This window comes from Lontra canadensis, unplaced genomic scaffold (genome assembly GCF_010015895.1).
Source record: "Lontra canadensis isolate GAN:19392208 unplaced genomic scaffold, GSC_riverotter_1.0 scaffold5, whole genome shotgun sequence".
Lineage (NCBI taxonomy): Eukaryota > Metazoa > Chordata > Mammalia > Carnivora > Mustelidae > Lontra > Lontra canadensis.
The window spans coordinates 24,667,140-24,688,299 of NW_022630999.1; the positions used below are offsets into that span (position 1 = coordinate 24,667,140).

Genomic DNA, 21,160 nt, shown 5'->3' on the forward strand with positions numbered 1-21,160 from the left:
TCAAGATTCGGATGCCTGGGGCGCCTGGGTGGCTCAGTGGGTTAAATCGCCGCCTTCTGCTCAGGTCATGATCTCGGGGTCCTGGGATCGAGCCCCGCATCGGGCTCTCTGCTCAGCAGGGAGCCTGCTTCCTCCTCTCTCTCTGCCTGCCTCTCTGCCTGCTTGCGATCTCTCTGTCAAATAAATAAATAAAATCTTTAAAATAAAAAAAGATTCAGATGCCTAACCGACTGAACTGCCCCGGCACCCCTGCATCCATCTCTTGATGGACACTTAGGTTGCTGCCATATCATGGCTGTTGTAAATACATGCTACAGTAAATGTGCATAAGGGTGCATATATCTATTTGAATTAGTATTTTCCTTTTCTTTGGGTAAATACCCAATTGTGGAATCATTGGATCATAAGATGTTTTTAATTTTAGTTTTTCGAAGAACCTCCATACTGTTTTCCACACTGACTACCAATTTACATTCTCACCAATAATGCACAAAGGTTCCTTTTTTTCCACATCCTCATCAATACTTGTTACTTCTCATCTTTTTTATTTTAGCCTTTCTAGCAGGTATATGGTGATGTCTCATTGTGGTTTTGATTTGCATTTCCTTGATGATTAGTGATCCTGAGCATTTTTTTATGTGTCTGTTGGTCATCTGTACATCTTCTTGAAATAACTTTTAACTGGATTTGTTATAGGGTTTTCTTGGCTTCTAGCATCCAACTTCCCTTCCTATCTGGAGGAATTTTCCTGCATTGTAATCTTGTTTGTGGGCAGTTCCATGTTCCTCATTGCATTCTCTGACAGACAAGGCCTGTGAGCTAAGCTTGACTGATTGGATGCTTTCTTTTCTTTCTTTTTTTTTTTTTTTTTAAGATTTGTATTTATTTGAGAGAGAGCAGGGAGTCTGATGCAGAGCTGGATCCCAGGATGCTGGGATCATGACCTGAGCTAAAGAAAGACGCTTAACCAACTGAATCACCCAGGTACCCTCATTGGATGCTTCTAACCAAGACTTTGAATCTCAACTGGGGCAAAGAAAAGGAAATAGGATTTATTTGCTACTATTACAGCCCTGTCTTGGGCATATTCTTCCACTAAAAGATAATGAATGCTTTCTTGTTTCTTGATTAACAGAGTTGCCTGAGTCCTGCCCTTTTTCTTAGCCTGTGTTTCAGGCCTCTAGGTGATTCTTTGAGCCCCAATATCTTTCTAGTGAATCTTCCCTCTAAATTTTTTTTTTGAAGATTTTATTTATTTATCTGACAGAGAGAGACACAGTGAGAGAGGGAACACAAGCAGGGAGAGTGGGAGAGGGAGAAGCAGGCTTCCCACCAAGCAGGGAGCCTGATGTGGGGCTCAACCACAAGGCAGACCCTTAACGACTGAGCCACCCAGGCGCCTCTTCCCTCCCAATTTTTACCTAAGATACAGTCTTTTTGCTTGCATCCAGAAATCTTGATAGCAGAGAACATTATGATCTAAGCACCTCTGTCCTAAGTAGTACTAAGTAAATGTGACTATAGTCTTATATTTTGATTCTCATCAGCACCACCCATATTTTTTTTTAATTCCCTTAGGATAGCCCTGTTCCAGATATGTTCTAGCTAAAAATGAAAAAATAAAAATAAAAATGAATTACTATATCTGCTGTACATCTGGCACATGGTAGATACCATAAAAATGAGATTCATTTTATACCTACCTTTTAGTTTCTTTACTGAGATTCATCATCCAGAATATAAAAATAAGGCATTTGGGAAACACCCTTGTCTTAACAGTGTTTCTACAAATCTACAGAGATATATTTTTACTTTGGTTCGCTAATCTTAAGAATACCAATCATTTAGGCTCCCGGCTTCTCCTGTGCATGAAATACCTCGCTATCTATATTTCCTTCCTTTGAAGTTTTTATTTAGTCAGAAGCTTTAAGAATGAAGGTGGAGATTTTTGGATTCTCTCTCTCTCTCTCTTTTTTTTTTAAGCTCTTTGAAAAGGAGGCAGGTAGTAGTCACTTGTGTCAGTTCTGCTTGTGCCGACCATATTGCTAAGATGTTCAGGACAGAAAGCACACAGGGACTCAGCAGATGCCATCATAGCTTGTCAGAATAACATTCATTCTGCCTGCCCTTGAGTATGATGGGTGTTTGTCCATCTGTATGAATGTCTGAGTTGTTAGAAGAAGCTCAGAAATGAGAGATGTATTTGGGTTTCTTCAAACTTCCCAGTAGTAGCCTGAACAAAATTATTGCTCTGACCCTACAGGTGAAGTCCCTTCCTGTAGTGCACTCTGCCAACATACTGTCTTCAACATGACAGAAACCACATAAACCACTTCCTTTTTTAAATTATTTTACAGAAAGGTAATAGCTCATATTTTTTGAACCCTTATTTTCCAGGCACTGTGTTAGGAGCTTTATGTATCTTATCACATTAATCTATAAAACTATAAAACCTCATATTTTAGATTAAAAAAACTAAGGCTTAGAAAGATCTGGAACTTGTCCAAGATCATTCATTTAATAAGTAGCAGATTCAGTAGCCAAACTATGGAAAGAACCTAGATGTCCATCAACAGATAAATGGATAAAGAAGATGTGGTATATATATATACAATGGAATACTGTGCAGCCATCAAAAGAAATGAAATCTTGCCATTTGCGATGATATGGATGGAACTAGAGGGTATTATGCTTAGCGAAGTAAGTCAATCAGAGAAAGACAATTATATGATCTCCCTGATAAGAGGAAGTTGAGAGGCAACGTTGGGGGGTTGGGGGGTAGGAAAGGAATAAATGAAACAAGATAGGATCAGGAGGGAGACAAACCGTAAGAGACTCTTAATCTCACAAAACAAACAGGGTTGCCAGGGGGAGGGGGTTCCGGAGAGGGTGGTTGGGTTATGGACATTGGGGAAGGTATGTGCTATGGTGAGTGCTGTGAAGTGTGTAAACCCAGCAGTTCACAGACCTGTACCCCTGGGGCTAATAATACATTATATGTTAATTAAAAATAAAAAATTATTAAAAAAAATAAGTAGCAGATTCAGAATTTGAATTTATGATGGTGTACATGCCAGTGGGTGTGGTGTTTAGTTTCATTTTGAGTAAATGGAAATTAAGTGATACCCAAATTGCTATTCCATGCAAAAGATCTAAACATAGGAAACCTAGGTTTTGTGTTTTAAGCCTCAAGAATGCAATTGATGATTAGCCATGTGGCCACATGCTTCTCTATGTCTAAGATTGAGATAAAACTGACCCAGCTCTCAAAGTCAAGTTGAAAAAAACAAAAGTCAAGTTGCTGCCTATTAAGTAGCCTAACGAAAGCTAACCTTTTTGTTTGCTTATATTGTGGGAAATGATGTAATTGTCGGATCTCTTGCAGAAGAGAAGAGAAGAGAGCACTAGACTAAAGGAGGAGGGAAATGCACAGTTTAAGAGAGGAGGTAAGACACTTGTATCAGCACCGATGTCTGGTCATCTTGATTCCTCATTCTGTCTTGGAGTGTGACAAAACACCAAAAATATTTGGAAACAGCTAGCGAACCTAAACTGCTAACAGTACATTGTTGCTTCCCAATGCCTTGGGATTCGATTTTTCACCGGGTCCAGATAACCTGCACCTAACGGTGACCAATTACACTGTGTCTTTTGGCACCTGCATACTTTTTCTTCTATGTAATCCACTATAGAACCAGAGGTAGGGCAGACTTTTCAGCTGATGCTTTGGAAAACTAATCTGGAACATTAAGAGGCTGTTTGTTTCTTTGATGTAAAAGCAGGGTCCCCCTTCCTAACTTGGAACAATGCTGTGAAAACTGGCCCAGTGATTCTAGCATGGCCTGGAAAGTGTTTTGCTTATACTTTAGTCTTTCATGTGCCTTTTTCTTTGGCTGCCTTAAGTAGAGAGATGTTCTGCTTGTCCTTCTGTGTTTCTTATATTTGCTTAAGAATAATTAGTGTTCATTCAGTTAATTTGTGGGAACTATTTGATCTTATAATAACCTTCTATTACATATGTAAAGTGTATATGCTTTAGAAGCATATCAGAACTGGGACATCTGGGTGGCTCATTCGGTTAAGCCTCTGCCTTTGGCTCAGGTCACGATCCCAGGGTCCGGGGATGGAGCCCCACAGCAGGGCTCCTTGCTCAGCCAGAAGCCTGCTTCTCTCTCTGTCTCCCACTCCCCACTGCTTGTGCTAACAAATAAATAAAATCTTTTTTAAAAAGAAGAAGAAGAAATATATCAAAATGCATATCCTTCGGGCACCTGGGTGGCTCAGTGGGTTAAGCCTCTGCCTTCGGCTCAGGTCATAATCTCAGGGTTCTGGGATCAAGCCCCGAGTTGGGCTCTTTGCTCGGTGGGGAACCTGCTTCCCCCTCTCTCTCTGCCTGCCTCTCTGCCTACTAGGGATTTCTCTCTCTGTCAAATAAATAAATAAAATCTTTTTTAAAAATGCATATGCTTTAGAAAACTAGGAGTAGTAACATTATCCCCTACTTTTTAGATTTAAAATTTTTTTCGTTATATCTGGTTTAGCAATCATCACTTTTTTTTTTCCTAAGTATTAATGGTTCTGATTTTGAAAGCTTATCTCTTTGTATTTTAGTGTTAAATATTTCAGACCTGAGAAAGGCTTGAACAGGCAATTTTCTTTTAGTACCCCGACCATAATTCTGTGTATGACAGTGAGTAAATAAATTTATCACCATTTTCTCTTTTAAGGTCTTTAGCCAACTACTGATTTTTACATTGTTGCTCTTAGCTCCATAAAATGTGTCTCCAGACATTTTAAGGAAGCAGTTTTGGCCAGCTTGACTGCATGAAAGCATATCTTTAATGAAAATACGTACATAGAATTTTTGTCTTTATCCCAAGCCATTAATCCTAGATTTTAGTCTCTTTCATCTGTCCAGTTCTCTAATCCCCTTTTATTATTCCTTACTAAATTGATAAGCCAGATGAAAGTTAAACATACAGAACATTCTACTTGAGACCTTTGTTCTGTGAATGGAAAGCTATGCATTCTGAGATACTATCGAATACAATAATACCAGGAATAAAATCATAATGACCTCTTATCTTTTACCTTATCCTCAGATTATATAGAAGCTGAGAGTTCTTATAGTCAAGCCCTTCAGATGTGCCCATCCTGCTTCCAGAAAGACAGGTCTATTCTGTTTTCAAATAGAGCTGCTGCAAGGATGAAACAGGTATGTGTCTTTGACCTTTTCTTTTTAAGAAGCACATGAACTTGCAGTGTTTTCATAGGATAGATTCTGTGTCAAATTAGCAGAGGGGCTGTGACTCTGATCTCGGGGTTGTGAGCTTGAGTCCCATGTTGGGTATAGTGATTAGTTAAAAATAAAATCTTTTTTAAAAAGAAAAGGGGCTTAAAGTTGCTGCCTCCATTTTCCTGCACATGTATTTCCCTGATGTAAAGGGCATAGGGAAGATAGGAAAGTATTTTGAAAAAACCTGAGTCAGATTACTGCTAACATTCCTTATGAGAGTGGCTGATTGAACGCCTTCATGGAGAAAGGCTGACAAAGTCTCCACCAAGCTAGGGCAGGTTAATGAAGCAAAAAGCCAAGTAGTGCATGTCCTAGAAGAGCTGCAGCTGCTTAATTTAGGTCTCTGGAATTCTCAATAAAGACTCAAAGGGAGAAGGAAACCCCGATGAAAACTCTGGACTTGGGGGTGCCTGGGTGGCTCAGTCGTTAAGTGTCTGCCTTCGGCTTGGGTCATGATCCCGGAGTCCTGGGATCTATCCCCGAATCGGGCTCCCTGCTCAGCTGGAAGCCTGCTTCTCCCTCTCCCACTCCCCCACCTATGATCCCTCTCTCCCTGGGTCTTTCTCTGTCAAATAAATAAATAAACAAAATCTTCCCCTCAAAATTAAATAAATAAATAAATAAATAAAACTCTGGACTTGAAATGCTTATTGCTAGGATTCTGATTCTCTGCCAAAAGTGTGGACACAGGGAGAAATGTCCAACAGTTGGGATGAGGGGTGCCCCTAAATGTAAAACAGGTGTCAGGGAAAGTTCAAGAGCATTTTATATTTCCAAAGGCTAATGAAGGCTAATGTTCAGGTGTATTGGTTTTGTACAACATTGGTACTAAAAGTTAGGTTTGTTGGTCCTGAAAGTTAGCGACCTAGGTGGCTCAGCTGGTTAAGTGTCTACCTTGGGCTCAGGTCATGATCTCAGGGTCCTAGTGTCACAGGATCACAGGGTGGTTGTCTCACAGAGTCAAAGAATGAATCCTGTGGACACAGAAGGGCGAAGTGAAAGTTCATTAAGTGAACGTGAGAGCTGAAAGCAAAGAAGAAGCTCTCTAGAGGGAGAGAGGTCCTGATGGGGCCTCACTGAGGGCTTTTAGTGGCAGTCTTTTATTGAGAACTGACTGGGAAGCTTGTAGCCTTGAGCTTCTTGTGACTCCTTGATTTGAGCATGGACTATTGATAACATCCTTAATGACAATTCCTTGAGGTTTGGCCATTTTCTATGGTAGTGTAGCCACCAAAGAAAAGTGCTCCCTAACACCTGAGGCCAGGTAGTCTGTTTGCTTATCTCTTGTTCACTCTGGTTTAGCGCTTCTGCCTGCCAAGAATAGTGTCAGAGCCCAGCCAGGGGCCCCTACTTCTCCCTGCCTATACCTTAACCCTGTCCTTATTTACTGGGATTAAGCACCACATTGGCTCCCAGCTCATTTGGGAGCCTGCTTCTCCCTCTTCTGCACCCACCCTCCCCCCTTCCTGTGCTCACCTGTAGGCACTCTCTCCCTCTCTCTCTCTCTCTCTCTCTCTCTCCCTCTCACTCTCTCCCTCTCTCTCTCTCTCTCTCTCTCTCTCAAATAGATAAAATATTTTTTAAAAAATAAAAGTTAGATTTGTTGCTGATTTGTCTGCTATTCCTATTTAGTCAACATAGTCAATTTCAGTGGATTGAAATGATGTGAAATTTTAGCGGGGGCGTGGAGGGGAAACCATCTGTTTAAATATGGCTGTTTATATCCAAAGCACAAAGAAGAGATTATTTAGCATACCTTTAAGCAACCACAAAGCAAGGTCACAATTGGGTTAAATTGGTTTTTTTATTGTTTATATCAGGTATTTATTATGTCACTTTCTCTTATTGCCTGAAATTCTCTAGAGCCTCTACCAAAGTCATTTTTTTTTTTTTAAGATTTTATTTATTTATTTGACAGACAGAGGTTACAAGTAGGCAAGAGAAGCAGGCAGGGAGAGAGAGGAGGAAGCAGGCTCTCCGCAGAGCAGAGAGCCCAATGTGGGGCTCGATCCCAGGACCCTGGGATCATGACCTGAGTGGAAAGCAGAGGCTTTAGCCCACTGAGCCACCCAGACGCCCCCACCAAAGTCATTTTTGATGACCAGGTTCTTTTTAAAAAAGGGGTGGGATAGGGAATACTTGAATGACTGCACATCAGGAAAGGGTTTGTGTTTTGTTTTTTTGGTTCTTTTTGTATGTTTTATTATTGGATTCAGTTTCTAAGGTGAAGTATTTTTAGAGTGATTCATATCGAATGGGAGAAGAAATAATTATCTAGAGTATACAAACAGACATTTTTTGTTAGAAGAAATAATACAGGGGCGCTTGGGTGTCTCAGTTGGTTAAGCATCTGCCTTCGGCTCAAGTCATGAACCCAGGGACCTGAGTTCAATGCCCACTCAGTGGGGAGCCTGCTTCTCCCTCTCCCTCTGCCATTCCCCCCTTCCACACTTGCTCTCTCTGTCAAATATGTACATTCTTTTAAAAAATAAAATAAAATACTTGTTTTAAGTTTACATAGAACAATATTCATTAATATATTCTACCACTGATCGGAATTCACACTTAGCTGGAAAAAATCTTTTGCTTTTGCTTCTTAGAGATATCTTGTCACATTCTCAGACTGGAAACTGATTATGAAATGAGATCAGGGATGTCTTCGATTTCAGGAAAAGGCCATATCGGCTCCTGAGATTTGGGATTCTTTGTTTCCATGGTTGCTAAGTTATTGATACTGCTTGGGTTGAGCTAGGATAATCGAACAGTTCTTAAGTTAGGAAAATGTGTATGGTCTTGCTGGTCTTTTGTCTGTCACATCTGAGGAGAACTCAGAAGAAGTTGTTTTATGACTATTTCCTATATGAAGGATAGGTTTGTTGGTGCATGTTTTGTTTTATTCTTTTAAATTGTACTCTTAATATTTTAAGAAGATTCTATAATTAGAGACATGAATACTTCCAGGATTAATGCACTAAAGTGATTTAAGGAGCATATTCTGAGGTTTTCGAGAAGTGGTGGGTTAACTGCTTTAAGAAGAATTTCTGAAGGCACACTTGAAGGCTCAGCATCTCTAACTGAGTGACCCTGACCAAGCTTTACATTTCACATTTGGGAAGAAAAAGCAAACTGGAGTTAAGGTAGAGTTTCAGCTCCAAGCCAGGCTACACAAGAGCAGACAAAGCCCTAAAAGTGTAGGCCCAAAGTTTTGTGTACATTATGGTATGTGTATCTTATATAAGTTATGAAAGGGTAGCAAATAGGTTCTGATTTTTTTATACATGGCCCTTTGGAGACTACCACTCTAGCAGTAAATAACGCCTGAGGGCGACTGTGACCACAAAGGATTCTGTGGTAAAATACCATAATTACTTGATCTGCGGAAGCTGATTATTGATAAGCTGCACTGCAACTTAGTGGTCTCTTACGGGCCCAGAGAATATCACCACAAGTGTACACATAAGTTGTAAAGATTTAATCCTATTCTAAAGACTTTACGATATGAAATTGTGTGTCTTAGATTTATAGAAATATGGTAAATTGAGAAAATACTGACTTACCCGAAGTTATACAGATTTCTTTACCATAGGACTTCATAGAGCTTGTAATATGTGAATTTTTAATGATGAACATTGGAAGAGATATACTATATTTAGTGCCTCGCAGATGACTCTGGAACCTTTTTTATTTGTTACGGGTAAAATAAAATTTATTTTATACAAATAAAAAACCTTTTTTATTTGTTATGACCTAAAATTCACCATTTTAACCATTTTAAACTGTACATTTCAGTACCATTAGGTATGTTCACAGTATTCAGCCATTTACCACTGTCTAGTTCCGGAACTTTTCCATGGCCCCAGAAAGAGACCCTCTACCCATTAGATAGTCACTCCCCATCCTGGAATTTTGATTGAAGTCTGAAACTCAGTTTGATAGACACTGTTCTAAAGTATTGTGCAAGTATTTAGTATTCTCTACAGTAGCCATTATGGGAGTATTGAACATTTATTCCCTTTTTTTTAAGATTTATTTATTTGGGTGTGTGCACACATGTGAGAGGGGATGGGGCAGCGGGAAAGAGAATCTCAAGCAGATTTCCTGCTGAGCATGAAGCCCAATGCAGGACTCAACCTCATGACCCTGAGATCATGACCTGAACCAAAGTCAAGAGTTGGATGCCCAACCCACTGAGCCCCAGGCTCCCCATTGAACATTTATTTGAATTAACATTTCTGTAATATTGTAGAAAACTTCTAATTTGGGGAAAATAGACACTTTAGAGCTTGAGGGGCTAAATAGCAGGTCAATGTCAGAGCTGGAATTACAGTCTAGTTCTTTAGATGTCCATCGATGTTCTCACTGTGCCTTGCTTCTAGATTCAGCGAGGTAAATTAGATATCTTATTTTGTGAAATGTTTTGTATTTTTGTTTCATCAGTGGGTAAATTAAGATTTATAACCAAGGGCTGCCTGAGTGGCTCAGTCAGTTAAGCATCCATCTCTTGATTTCAGCTCAGGTCTTAATCTCAGAGTCCAGGGATGGAGCCCTGCCTTGGGCTCTGAGCTGAGCGTCAGAGTCTACTGGAGATTATCTTCCTCTCCCTCTCCCTCTGCCCCTACTTCTCTCTTTCTCTCTCAAATTAATAAATAAAATCTTAGAAAAAAAAAAAAAAAGATTTGTAACCGAGACTAATGACAAGCCACACTGTGCGTCTATAATGAACCATCTGTATGCTTTCTGGAAGATACCACCCTGGGTGTGATAATACTACGGCTTAGCCAAAGAAGAGAGTTATGAACAGTTACTCCTATTCACTCATTTGCCCTGCTTATTGATCATAACTTTTCTCAGTATCAGCATTCTAATGTGAAGTACCTTACAATATAATAAGTCAATTCCAACAGTCTTTAAAGATGTTAGGAAGAAACTACTTGAATAATTTGTTGCTAGGAGGCTTGCACATCAGAGCTGTCACCATATTTTGAATTTAAGCTTACTGTAAATAACATGCATGTTTCCATGTGATTTCTTTGAAGAGCATCGTGCATCTCCATAAGCAGTTGTTAATGGTCAGCTTATGTCATTGACCTTTGAGCCGTTAAGATTGAACTAGGGTGTCACATATTAATGTTATATTTCCTTTTAGGACAAGAAAGAGATGGCCATCAGTGACTGCAACAAAGGTACAACTTTTTAGTCTTGTTACATGTTACATAAAAGAGCATTACCTCAGCTGGACAAAGAGTCAGGCGTGTGTAGTTGACCCTTAAACTGCATGGATCTACTTATACATGGCTTTTTTTTTTCCCCCAATAAATACAGTAAATAACCCGAAATGTATTTTCTCTTACGATTTTCTTAGTAACATTTTCTTTTCTCTAGTTTCCATTACTGTAAGAGTACAGTATGTAAAACATAGAACATACATAGTACATATTAATCAACTGTTTGTTGCTGGTAGAGCTTGAGGTCAACAGTAGGCTATATTAGTAGTTAAGTTTTGAAGTAGTCAAAAGGTATATGGATTTTTGGCTGTGCGACGGTTGGGGTCAGCGCCCCTAACCCTCGCATTGTCCAAGGGTCAACTGCGTATGTGTATACCCTCGCTCTGGGACCTTTAAAGAAGCTTTATAGTTAAGCCTTCTTAGAGGGGCTGTATAGTAGTCATCTTAGCATAAACACGCATGTGAATGGATAGTTCTATCAATGTATCCTGTATTAGTAAGTATGTGAAGAAAAATTCAAAGCTGCCTTGGCAACAGAATCTTGTGGAACAGAGTTCACTTCCTGTAGTGTCTAAATTACTTTCTATGGGAATTGAAATTGAAGATCTTAGCTGCTACTAGGGCATCTGTATCTGTGTTCATAGAGAGGGGCAGCTGCAGTGAGGGGCAGCTTCTCTTAGGGAATTGGTACTCCCCTCACATGCAGTAATACTTCCAGACCCACTTGCCATCATTTGAATTACCTTTTCAGGTTCCACACAGTGAACTAAGACTTTGCTCTCTGATACCTGAATTCTATTACGGTCTTTTCATCCCACTAACTTATAGAGATGCTCCCAGCCATAGGATCTCTTTGGTTTTTGGTTGGTTGGTTGGTTTGGGTTTTTATCCAGAGTTTTCCTGATAGCCCAGACCATTGTCTTTCCTTTCTGACCAGCTTGGTTTGGAGAACATACATAATCACTTTCCTTATATCTTACTCTTGAGTTTCTAGGAAATTACTAGTTTTTAGAATTTTTTTTTTAGTCTTCCATCTTTTGGATAATACTTTCTCAGAGAATTGAAGAGTTAGTAGGTACTTTGTATGTTATCTAGCCCTACTTATGCTGGCATGAATTCCTATCTTTTTTTTTTTCTTTAATTAATCACCTTCTCTGTTGGCTTTTTTTCTTTATACTTGGTATTTCTTGATATCTGAATGAAACTGCTAGTACCTTTGAATCTAGCAAAGTTCTTTTTACCTATTATATGTTGGCTGTAACTAATTCTGTTCCATGCAGACTTGACATCTCAAGATTCTTGGATGTCTGGTAAGCATTGTAGATTTAAGGTATCCAGAACAGACTGGAACCTCCCCAGTCCACTCACCCACATACCCATAAACAACTTGCAGTTAGGCTTTTTTCATTCTTATAAATGGCATTACCACCCATTCACTTGCTTATTCTCTTTTTTTCATTCCACATAGTTAAATTAATTGCAAGTTCTGTGGGTTCTAATTCAAAGACATATACTTAATCTGGCTTTTTCTCTCCTTCTCCACAATGACCAGCTTAGCCAGCATTCTCTGTCATCTGGACTACTACAGTAGGCTGCCAGCTTTCTCACTGCTTTCATTCTTGTCCTCCACATTGCAGCCAGAGGGAGACGTCCTTTAAAACTGTAAATCAGATAATGTCTCTAATCTGCTTGAAACCATTCCAGTGGTTTCTCATCACACTTAGGAAAAAGTGTAAGTTCCTTTCCTGGCCAACAAGGCCTCCGTGATCTGGTCTTTGCTTGCATCACTAACATGCCAAGGTTGTTACTGTTTTGGGAGCCTTTACTCTTGTTGGTCCCTCTTCCTGGTATATTTCTCCTTTCAAATGGCTGGTCTCCTTCAGATACTGCCTTTTCATAGACTTTCACCACTGTCTGAAGTTACCTTATTTCCCCTTTCACTTGCATTTACTACCTTGTTTCATTTTTCTCTGAAGCACTGTGACTGTCTGAAATTATATACCTGTATGCTGTCTCCTCTTGCCTACCAGAGTAGCTTAAAGCTTTGTGTGAAGGAGAACTTTGTCTTGTTTACCACTATACTCCAGAGATACACTACATGAGATACAGATATTAGGTACTAAAGAAATCGTTACTGAAAACATATGAATAAAAATTGAGTATATTACCTGAAGGAAAAAAGTTATGGAGCCATGACCTTGCTTTCTAACAGAAAAGAAACAACTCAAAAAAGTAGGAGAAATGCAGTATAGTTGATCCAAAATGTGGGCATAGGATTTTTAGAAGGGCAGGCATTGCTGGATAAAGGAAAGGATATTAAGCATCAGTGACCTAAAGGTGTTGGAACAGAAGTCTGAAGGAACAATGAGGGTTTAGCCAAAAATATAACCTTGGTAGTCAAGGCATAACCTCGGTTGTTGAGGCCTAGAAAAGAGAGAATGATAGCAGAGTCTGCCACCAAACTCTTTTCCTTCCATTCTTTAATTTGTACTTTAAAATTCTCTCTCACTTTTGCACTGTGCACGTGGGTTCTGTGTTCTCGCCTATTCTGAACTAGACAAAGGGCAGGTATGTGAAAACAGGACTTCAGGTGTAGACCTGGGTTTCATAAACTATAGCCAGCAAACTGAATCCAGCCTGCCACCTGCTTGTGGACAGCCCCCGAGCTGAAAATGGTTTTACATTTTTAAATGGTTGGAAATCGAAATATTTCGTGACATAGGAGAATTACATGAAATTCAAAGTTCAGTATCCATAAGCAAAGGTTCCTTGTAGCACAGCCATCTTTATTTCCTTCTATATGGTCTGTGGTAGCAGGGTTGAGTAGTTGTGACAGAGATGGTCTGTCCTGCAAAATGGAAATTATGTATTGTCTTGCCCTTTACAGAGAAAGTGTGCCAGTGCCAGGTGTGGCCTTTGACAAATGACTTTTCCTTTTAGACCCTTGGAGGATGGTTAATAAAGAAACACAATATCGCTGGGCACATAGGCCCTTTTTCTTCATGGTAACAATGATTTCTTCTCTTTTTACAGCAATTCAGTTAAACCCCAGCTATATCAGGGCGATATTGAGGAGAGCGGAGTTGTACGAGAAAACGGACAAGCTAGATGAAGCCCTGGAGGACTATAAATCCATATTAGAAAAAGATCCATCCATACATCAAGCAAGAGAAGCTTGCATGGTAAACCTGATTTTTAAAAAATATTTTTTGTTCTGTTCCCTGTGTTGCTACTCATTGAATCTTAAATACTCCTCTGGGACCAAACTACTTTCCCTTTATGTATTTTTAAGGGCGCACCAAACATATGGGAGACCTAACTCTGAAGTGGTGGTCACAGACCCTCTGTGACCATGTACCATTTAATCTCCATTCTTTAAGTGTTAACTGTGTAAACCTTTAATCCATAGGGTTAACAAGAACTCAGTTTCACTGTTGGGCTACAGAAATCTTGGACAATTTTAGTCCAAAATGAGTCTGAGTATTAGAGGTAATAAACTTCTGGTTCTCTGCCCATCCTTTTCAGTCACCAAGTTTCTATTTACTATCATATGGCCAGCATACTTCCAATTAAATTTATTCCAGATTAGCCTTCTTATCTTTATTAAAATTACTTACTCTTGTCCATGACACTACAGATCCTCTTGGTTCTAATAAATATCATAATATTTTTATGTCACTTGTGAATTAGCTAAATGTTACTGATTTTCTCCCCTTCAAAATGACTGCAGGGGGTGCTTGGATGGTGCAGTCGGCTGAGGGTCCGACTCTTAGTGTCAGCTGGGATCATGATCTCAGGGTCTTGAGATGTGGCCCCACGCTGGGCTCCACAGGGAGTCTGCTTAAGATTCTTTCTCCCTCTGTCTCTGCCCCTCCCACTCATACTCTCTCTCTCAAATAAATAGTCTTTAAAAAAAAAATTTTTTTTTTAACTCTCCAGATCTGTGCCTCTAGTTTAGCAGTGCTCTTAATCTCTAACATGCACAGCAACATATATTCTAAAAGACATGCTACGGAATCGAATGTATAAGCATTATTGCCCCCAAATAGTGGGTATTCAAATAAGTTTGGGAAACACGGGCTTCATGAAACAGGTTTCTTCACTGCCAGACTTTTCAGAGAGCCATTAGGATGGAGAGGTCCATCATAAATGCCTGTGCACAGCAGAGATCGCAGGCCTCCAGCAGGGGGGAAAGGAAGCCACAAACCTGTTTTATTTAAGCCAGACTTTTGTTATGTGTGGGGTTTTTTGTGTTTTTTTTTAAGATTTCATTCATTCATTTGACAGAGATCACAAGTAGGCAGAGAGGCAGGCAGAGACGGGGGGGGGGGGGGAGGGGGGGGGAGCAAGCTCCCTGCTGAGCAGAGAGCCCGATGCGGGGCTCAATCCCAGGACACTGGGATCGTGACCTGAGTCGAAGGCAGAGGCTATTTTTTTATTTTTTTAAATACTCTTCCCTCCTTTACCTCTTCATCCCTGCCTCCCTGATTAAATCCTGTTGACCCCCAGATCTTAGTGGAGATGTCTTGTCCTCAGGGAGACATTTCTGATGCCTCCCTGGTCCCTGGGCTTGGGTGACCTCGTTCTAAACCTTCAAGGGGGCCCTATAATTTTTCTTTAAATCGCTTATTTATTGGTGTACCTTATTCACATTTATTTATGTGATTATTTGTTAGTACCTGAGCATTTTGTTCCCTATTATATCCCCAGCACCACGTGTGGATTATAACAATTCACTAGAGATTGAGGAATGATGAATGAGCCCTCCAAGCCCCACGTAGTCTGACCCTGCTTTCTTTCTGACCTCACTTCCACCACTTTACTCGCTCTCACTCTCTTAGAGCCCCACTGACCTCCTTGCTTTTCCCCAAACCTGGGAGGCATGCTCCTGTGTCCAAGCCTGTCTCAGGCTGCTTGGTCTGTCATAACAAAATAGCATGGACTACATGGCTTAAAGAACGGAAAGCAGTTGTCTCCATTCCAGAGGCTGGAAGGCATGATCAGGGTTCCAGCAGGGTTTGCTGTTCAGTGATGCTTCTCTTCCTGGCTTATAGATGGTAGCTGGGTCCTCACATGGTCTTTCCTTTGAGCACAGGGAGGATGAGGAGGGGAGGAGGAGCAGGAACCGAAGGCAGAGGCTTAATCCACTGAGCCACCCAGGCACCCCTTTTGTTTTTTTGTTTTTTTTGTTTTTTTTTAATTGAAACCAACATTTAAAAATGGGAAGATTTTACTAGATAAAAATCTAAGTCAGACCCCTCTTAAAAATTGTGAGATGTGGACATCCTGGGTCCTTCTTGAACTGCTGTATATTGGCATTCAGCTGGAACTCTTCACTTCGTCACTGACCACACCACTCTCTATTGCCTGCCCGAACGTGGATTCCTTTCCTTATTTACATTTCCTGTCTGGCTGCTGAGAGTGTTTGAGCCCCTGCAACACAGGTTTTCCCACTCATTTCAGACCTGAGGAATGTTGACTGATCTCTCTGCATTAATGTCCTAGGTGGTTTGGGTTTTGTTTTGCTTTGTTTTTACATTTGAGATGAATTCCTTCAATAATAACTGATCTTTTATTTATCGAGAAGTGGAATAATGGTAGACAAACTGATTTGGATCATTAAAAGACATAAGCAGTTTGAAACTGGCTTTAATCCTTTACCTGACTTTTAATATCTCTGAATGGTGGTAGGATTGACTTTAATTTGAATGAGGAAAAGGAATAGTTCTTAAAATCTTAACCAAACTTGGTAGCCTTTATTCTTGTCACATTGGTTTTAAACCTTCTGTAAGAGGGAGCCTTTTATATTGGTTGTTATATGCATAAAGAATTTATCTTATTTTGAATCATTATAACTGGGTTGTTAAAACTAAAATTGCAGAGTACTTACGGCCAATTACAGAGCTAAAAGCAGCTATATAAGACTCTAATTTCGATCATTGGTTTTCAAGTGGGATGATTTGGTTTCCGGGGACGTTGGCAGTGACTGGAATGGTACTCTGGGCATCTAGTGGCCAGGGATGCTGTAAACCTCGTACTGCACAAGACCACCCTCACAACAAAGAATGACCTAGTCTAGAATGTCAGTAGTGTCAAGACTGAAAAATCCTAGGTAGCTGATTCATTTAGAGATATCCAATATTGATCTGACCACCTCTTAACAAATTAGATTCTACTAAGAAAGGACTTCAAGTTAAAGAATACAAGTCAGTCAAAAATTTAAAATATGTAACTCATAGTCCCACCACCTAAATACACCACTGTAAACATCTGGAATGTATTCTTTCAGAAATTTTTTTGTCTGTATATTTACCAGATTTTTATTGAGGTCCTCCCTGGGCCAGTGTGCCAAGAACTGGGAATATAACAGTGAACCAAACAAAACTCCTGTGTTTGTGTAGCTCACCCACAAATACTTTTTTTTTTCTGTATTTAATAGGATCTTACATATGTACATCATCTGATCTCTCACGTTAAGCTTGTTTATCAAATTCAAAATAAAGCCAAAAGATTTTTCATCAATCCTTGTTTCTCCTCTTTTCCCCTCAGAGATTACCTAAACAGATTGAAGAACGTAATGAAAGGCTAAAGGCAGAGATGTTAGGTAAGTTGGCTTCCCTTACTTTCCCATGATCCTAGAAGCTAGGAGGCGGGGTGAGGGACAGCAGGATTTGGTATTCGCTGGAGGAGAACACAACAGTTAGAAATAGCTTTGGGGTCCATCATTTGTTGTGTGAACCTTACCATGGTGCTAGCGAGGTCTGAGCTGTCTTTGACTCCAGAAGGGTTAGAGTGGCTTAGAGAGGATGTCAGCTTTTGAAAAACGAAACTTCTATTTTTTTCTTGAGAAATTTTCCTACGTTCAGGAATACAAACGTGATTCAACCTGGGATCCCACTAACCTCTATTTCAGATCATGAGTTTCATGAAAACAGTTGGGTTTCTTCATTGAGTAAAAACAACTTAAGTTCTTGATTTCATTAGAATACAGAAACTGCAAGTCAAAATCCTGTCAGAACTGAGGGAATGTTTGAAAATGGCATTGAGAGTTCCTTTAGTGTTTGGAGAGGGCAGCAATTAGGAGTAAATAGTGAGGGGACGGAAGACTGTGAGTGGCGTGCAGGGCACATGGACTCATGGGTTAGTTCTCATATCTGACAAAGCATTTTCTAGTTGGAATCAGAGAAGCCCTCCCATGAATAGTCTGCTTGACCAAGGGGAGGAAAAGTTCTTGGACAGAGACCTACCCAACATACTCTGCTCCTACCCTGTCTGAGGTACCCCTGCTCAAGATCTGTTTTGTGTTCTTCCTTATGAGTATTTTCTAAAATTACCATGTGAATTGAATTTAATATATTGCAATCACATGGTCCTAAAGGAAAAATCTTAAAATAAATTGAAGTTGTCTACTTATGGCCTTTAGGCGTTATATCCAGAGAAAGAGAACATATATTCCAAAGGATCACTCTGCTAGCAGAGCTGATTGAGCCATTAAACATAGACAGTCCACAACCCTCTGGCCCCTGCTGAGAACTGTTTTTAGAGTTGGGGAGACTTCTGGAGCCCACCCCAGTTTTTCCAAAAGACACTCCCTAATTACATATTTAAATTTGACACCATGTTGGAGCAGAAAAATTATTTTGGAGGTGCTCTTTCTCAAAGAAGAGGGAAAAGAGCATTTTTCACCTATTCTAACAATGACTCTTTGTTTTAGAAAAAAGATAGTATGTGTACTTAGCTGTGTTTCATGCTGAGAGAGATGATGTCGGGGTGGCCATAGTGGACTTGGAGAAGACCCATAGGCGTTGTTCTATGGGTCCATTTTTTTGAGCCAGTATGAAACCCTAAAGGGATGGCTATAAACTGAATCTTGCAGCCATTGTCAATTCCAGATGAAATCAAAACTTCATTTTTCCTTGCTTGGCTGGCTCAGTCACTCTAAATTCTCATGAGCTGAAGTTTCTGTCTCCTCGGCTTTGGGTTTTACTTATATTGTCCTCTTCGTTTGAAATATTCAAGTTGAATCCATTCTCAGTTGCTTCTGTAAGGAATTCTCTCATCAGACTTAATAAGCAGTTTAAGTTGTGTGGTAAATATGATGTCAGTTTGTTGTTACACAGAAATAGTGTGAATGGCTAAACTCCTTCATCTCCTTCCTAAGTATAATGATCATGAATAAGATATTGCTTCTAGGCGTTCCCCACCATCAGAGAGCCTGAAAGGGAGAAACCGATCTCTGAATGGAACCTCAGCCCCACAAAAGCTTCCAGAAGTTCTCCCCTCCCTGTTACAGAGGACATAACTGTGCTTCATTCTGCAAGATAATGCCATCCCTTAGACATTCCGAGCAAGCTTTGCAGTGGACTGCACGATTTTTAGTGCTGGTTTCTCTGGAAACGCTGGCTCTGCTGAAAAATTGGCAGTTAAAGATTTGAAAAACTGTTCAACACTGCTTGTTATTGGCATTTACGAAGTTCGGTAATTTTTTAGCAAGGTGAGCTTTTATTTAGGTTTGTTCAATAATCTTTGACTTGCTTTTTCAAGTCAAGTAACTTGACTTCTCTTTTGTTAGAAGAGCCATGTAGCTGCCTCCATGGGGAAAAAAAAATCCCAATTGGAATAATGAAGGGGGCAAAACATACTTAAACATATCACTCCTCCCTTTCTAGCCTATCATTTAGAAATATCATTAGGACAGGCATGGATACCCAGAGTGGCTGTCAGTTCTAGTGCTATAGCCCTTTGTAGTCACAGGGAACAGCTTCAGATTTGAGGAAAGCGGTCAGCAGCTGTTACGTTTCCTTTTGTCCTTTTCTCTTGGAAGATTACCCTTGTGGCTATGATAAGGTAGGAAATGTAAGGTTTAAAAGGACTTAGGGTATGATCAGTGGTGCTGGACAGAGCACCCCGGGAGGCTCAAACCTTTTTTAAGGGACTGGTAGTACTAGTTTGTAATCAATGCCCTATTTATTTGGCTTTCCTCAAATCTAGTGATTTTCACTTTTTTTAAAAAAATAGGAGAACTTCTTTTTATTTTTTAAGATTTCATTTATTTATTGGAGAGAGAGACAGAAATAGCGAGAGAGAGCAGGAGCAGGAAGGAAGGACAGGGGGAAACAGGCTCCCCGCTGAGGAGGCAGTCTGACGTAGGACTTGATCCCAGGACCCTCGGACCACAACCCGAGCTGAAGGCAGACGCTTAACCGACTGAGCCACCCAAGCGCCCTACAGAACTTCTTTTTTAAAAAAATCTTACGTGATTACACCAAATTAGAAAGGCTAGTAAAATAAAAGCAAGGAAAAAAAACTTATATGAAACCACAAAGTAGAAAACAAAGAGTGGTATTTTATTTGTATCAGTTCAGATGTATAGCATTTATTATAATCAGAATAACCAGGCAAGTTTGAGGAACGTAAGAATTTGAAATGGGATTTGATGGTAGGCACAGCCTCCTGAGTATCTATATCTAATTTATTTCTGAGTTTGACTTCACAGCCTTAAATTTTTTGTCCACCTAGGTAAATGGTAAAAACAATTTCAAACGTAGAACTGATGAGACCTTTTCAGAATCTGTGAAGCTCCTCAGCTCAGCTGGCGGACACCGAGGGCCGAGGCTCAGTGTCTGCTCCGCACGCAGGAGCGCCTCGAGAAGCCTGGCTGCTTAACCTTGTAGGGGAGACAGACCAGTGCCTTCCTGGGGCTCAGCTCCGTGCACGTGGGGTGACGAGCCGAGCCTCATCCTGGCAGCAAGATGAGGGCGAGAGCTGTGTACTTGGGAGGCCACATGATGATGCGGACATAGATCTCTGGCTAAGCCTCAGGTGCAAACAGAAAAGAATGGGAGGAAGACTTTTGTCGTCATCATTTGTAAACTGTTTTGTCCTATATCCTGGCCTGGCCATGATATCTCAAACAAGTAGAATTGCTAAACATCTGTACATGTATATTTGTAGTTCTTTCTTGATCTCCTGTCATCTCCTTGTACTGAACTGCGAGGTGGAAGATACAGTCGTTTGCTTTCTCCGAAAGTAACGTGGGTTATTTTCACATCCTCTAAGAGGGACACTCCGCGCAGGCTGCCTGTCCTGCCAGTCACTAGAGACAGGTGTCCACAGTTAGTTTTCAGTACCAGGCTTCTGATCTTGATTCCACTGGCCAGATACAAAAGCAGGTTATTTGGAAGGGGCTGGTTCACAGAATGCATTGTTCAGATTCCATCCCCGTCCTGCTGAATCGGAGATGGGGCGGGGGGCGGGGAGCGTAGCACTCAGAGTTCTGATAACCCCTCTCGGTGTTTCTGGGCCGCGCTGGAGTTTATTCAGTACTGAGTGGGCATGCGACTGCTGTGTGGGGACAGAGTCCAGGCAGCCCAGGAGAGGACCTCAAAGGGAGTGGTGGAGGTGCTTTGTGGGGATGCGGCCAGGAGTGGTCAGCCTCTCTGCTCTGAGCGGTTCCTCCTGAGCAGAAGCAGTGTGTCATGAATTTTGCCTTCCCCTCTGTGCTGTAGCTGCAGCAGAGAAAAAAGAAAAAGCAGATATTTCACAATGCACTAGACTTGAGATCGCAGACAGCTCTCTGTGGCCAGCCATTCCTTTCCACGTTCCATTTCTGGTGTTTATTAGGACAAGCTGTCACTGG

The 21,160-nt window shown here is 40.6% G+C and overlaps 1 protein-coding gene across 4 annotated transcripts in view; it reads left to right on the top strand.

Annotated features, from left to right (window-relative positions):
- The window catches only part of TTC1 (tetratricopeptide repeat domain 1), a 42,719-nt gene that overhangs the window by 17,306 nt on the left and 4,253 nt on the right, over nt 1-21,160 (top strand). For all 4 annotated transcript variants that reach the window (XM_032851705.1, XM_032851706.1, XM_032851707.1 and 1 more), the window contains 5 exons: nt 3,386-3,446; nt 5,103-5,215; nt 10,443-10,479; nt 13,555-13,703; nt 17,071-17,125. In XM_032851705.1, coding sequence (XP_032707596.1) covers nt 3,386-3,446; nt 5,103-5,215; nt 10,443-10,479; nt 13,555-13,703; nt 17,071-17,125 — 415 coding nt within the window. The remainder of the gene's footprint in view (nt 1-3,385; nt 3,447-5,102; nt 5,216-10,442; nt 10,480-13,554; nt 13,704-17,070; nt 17,126-21,160) is intronic.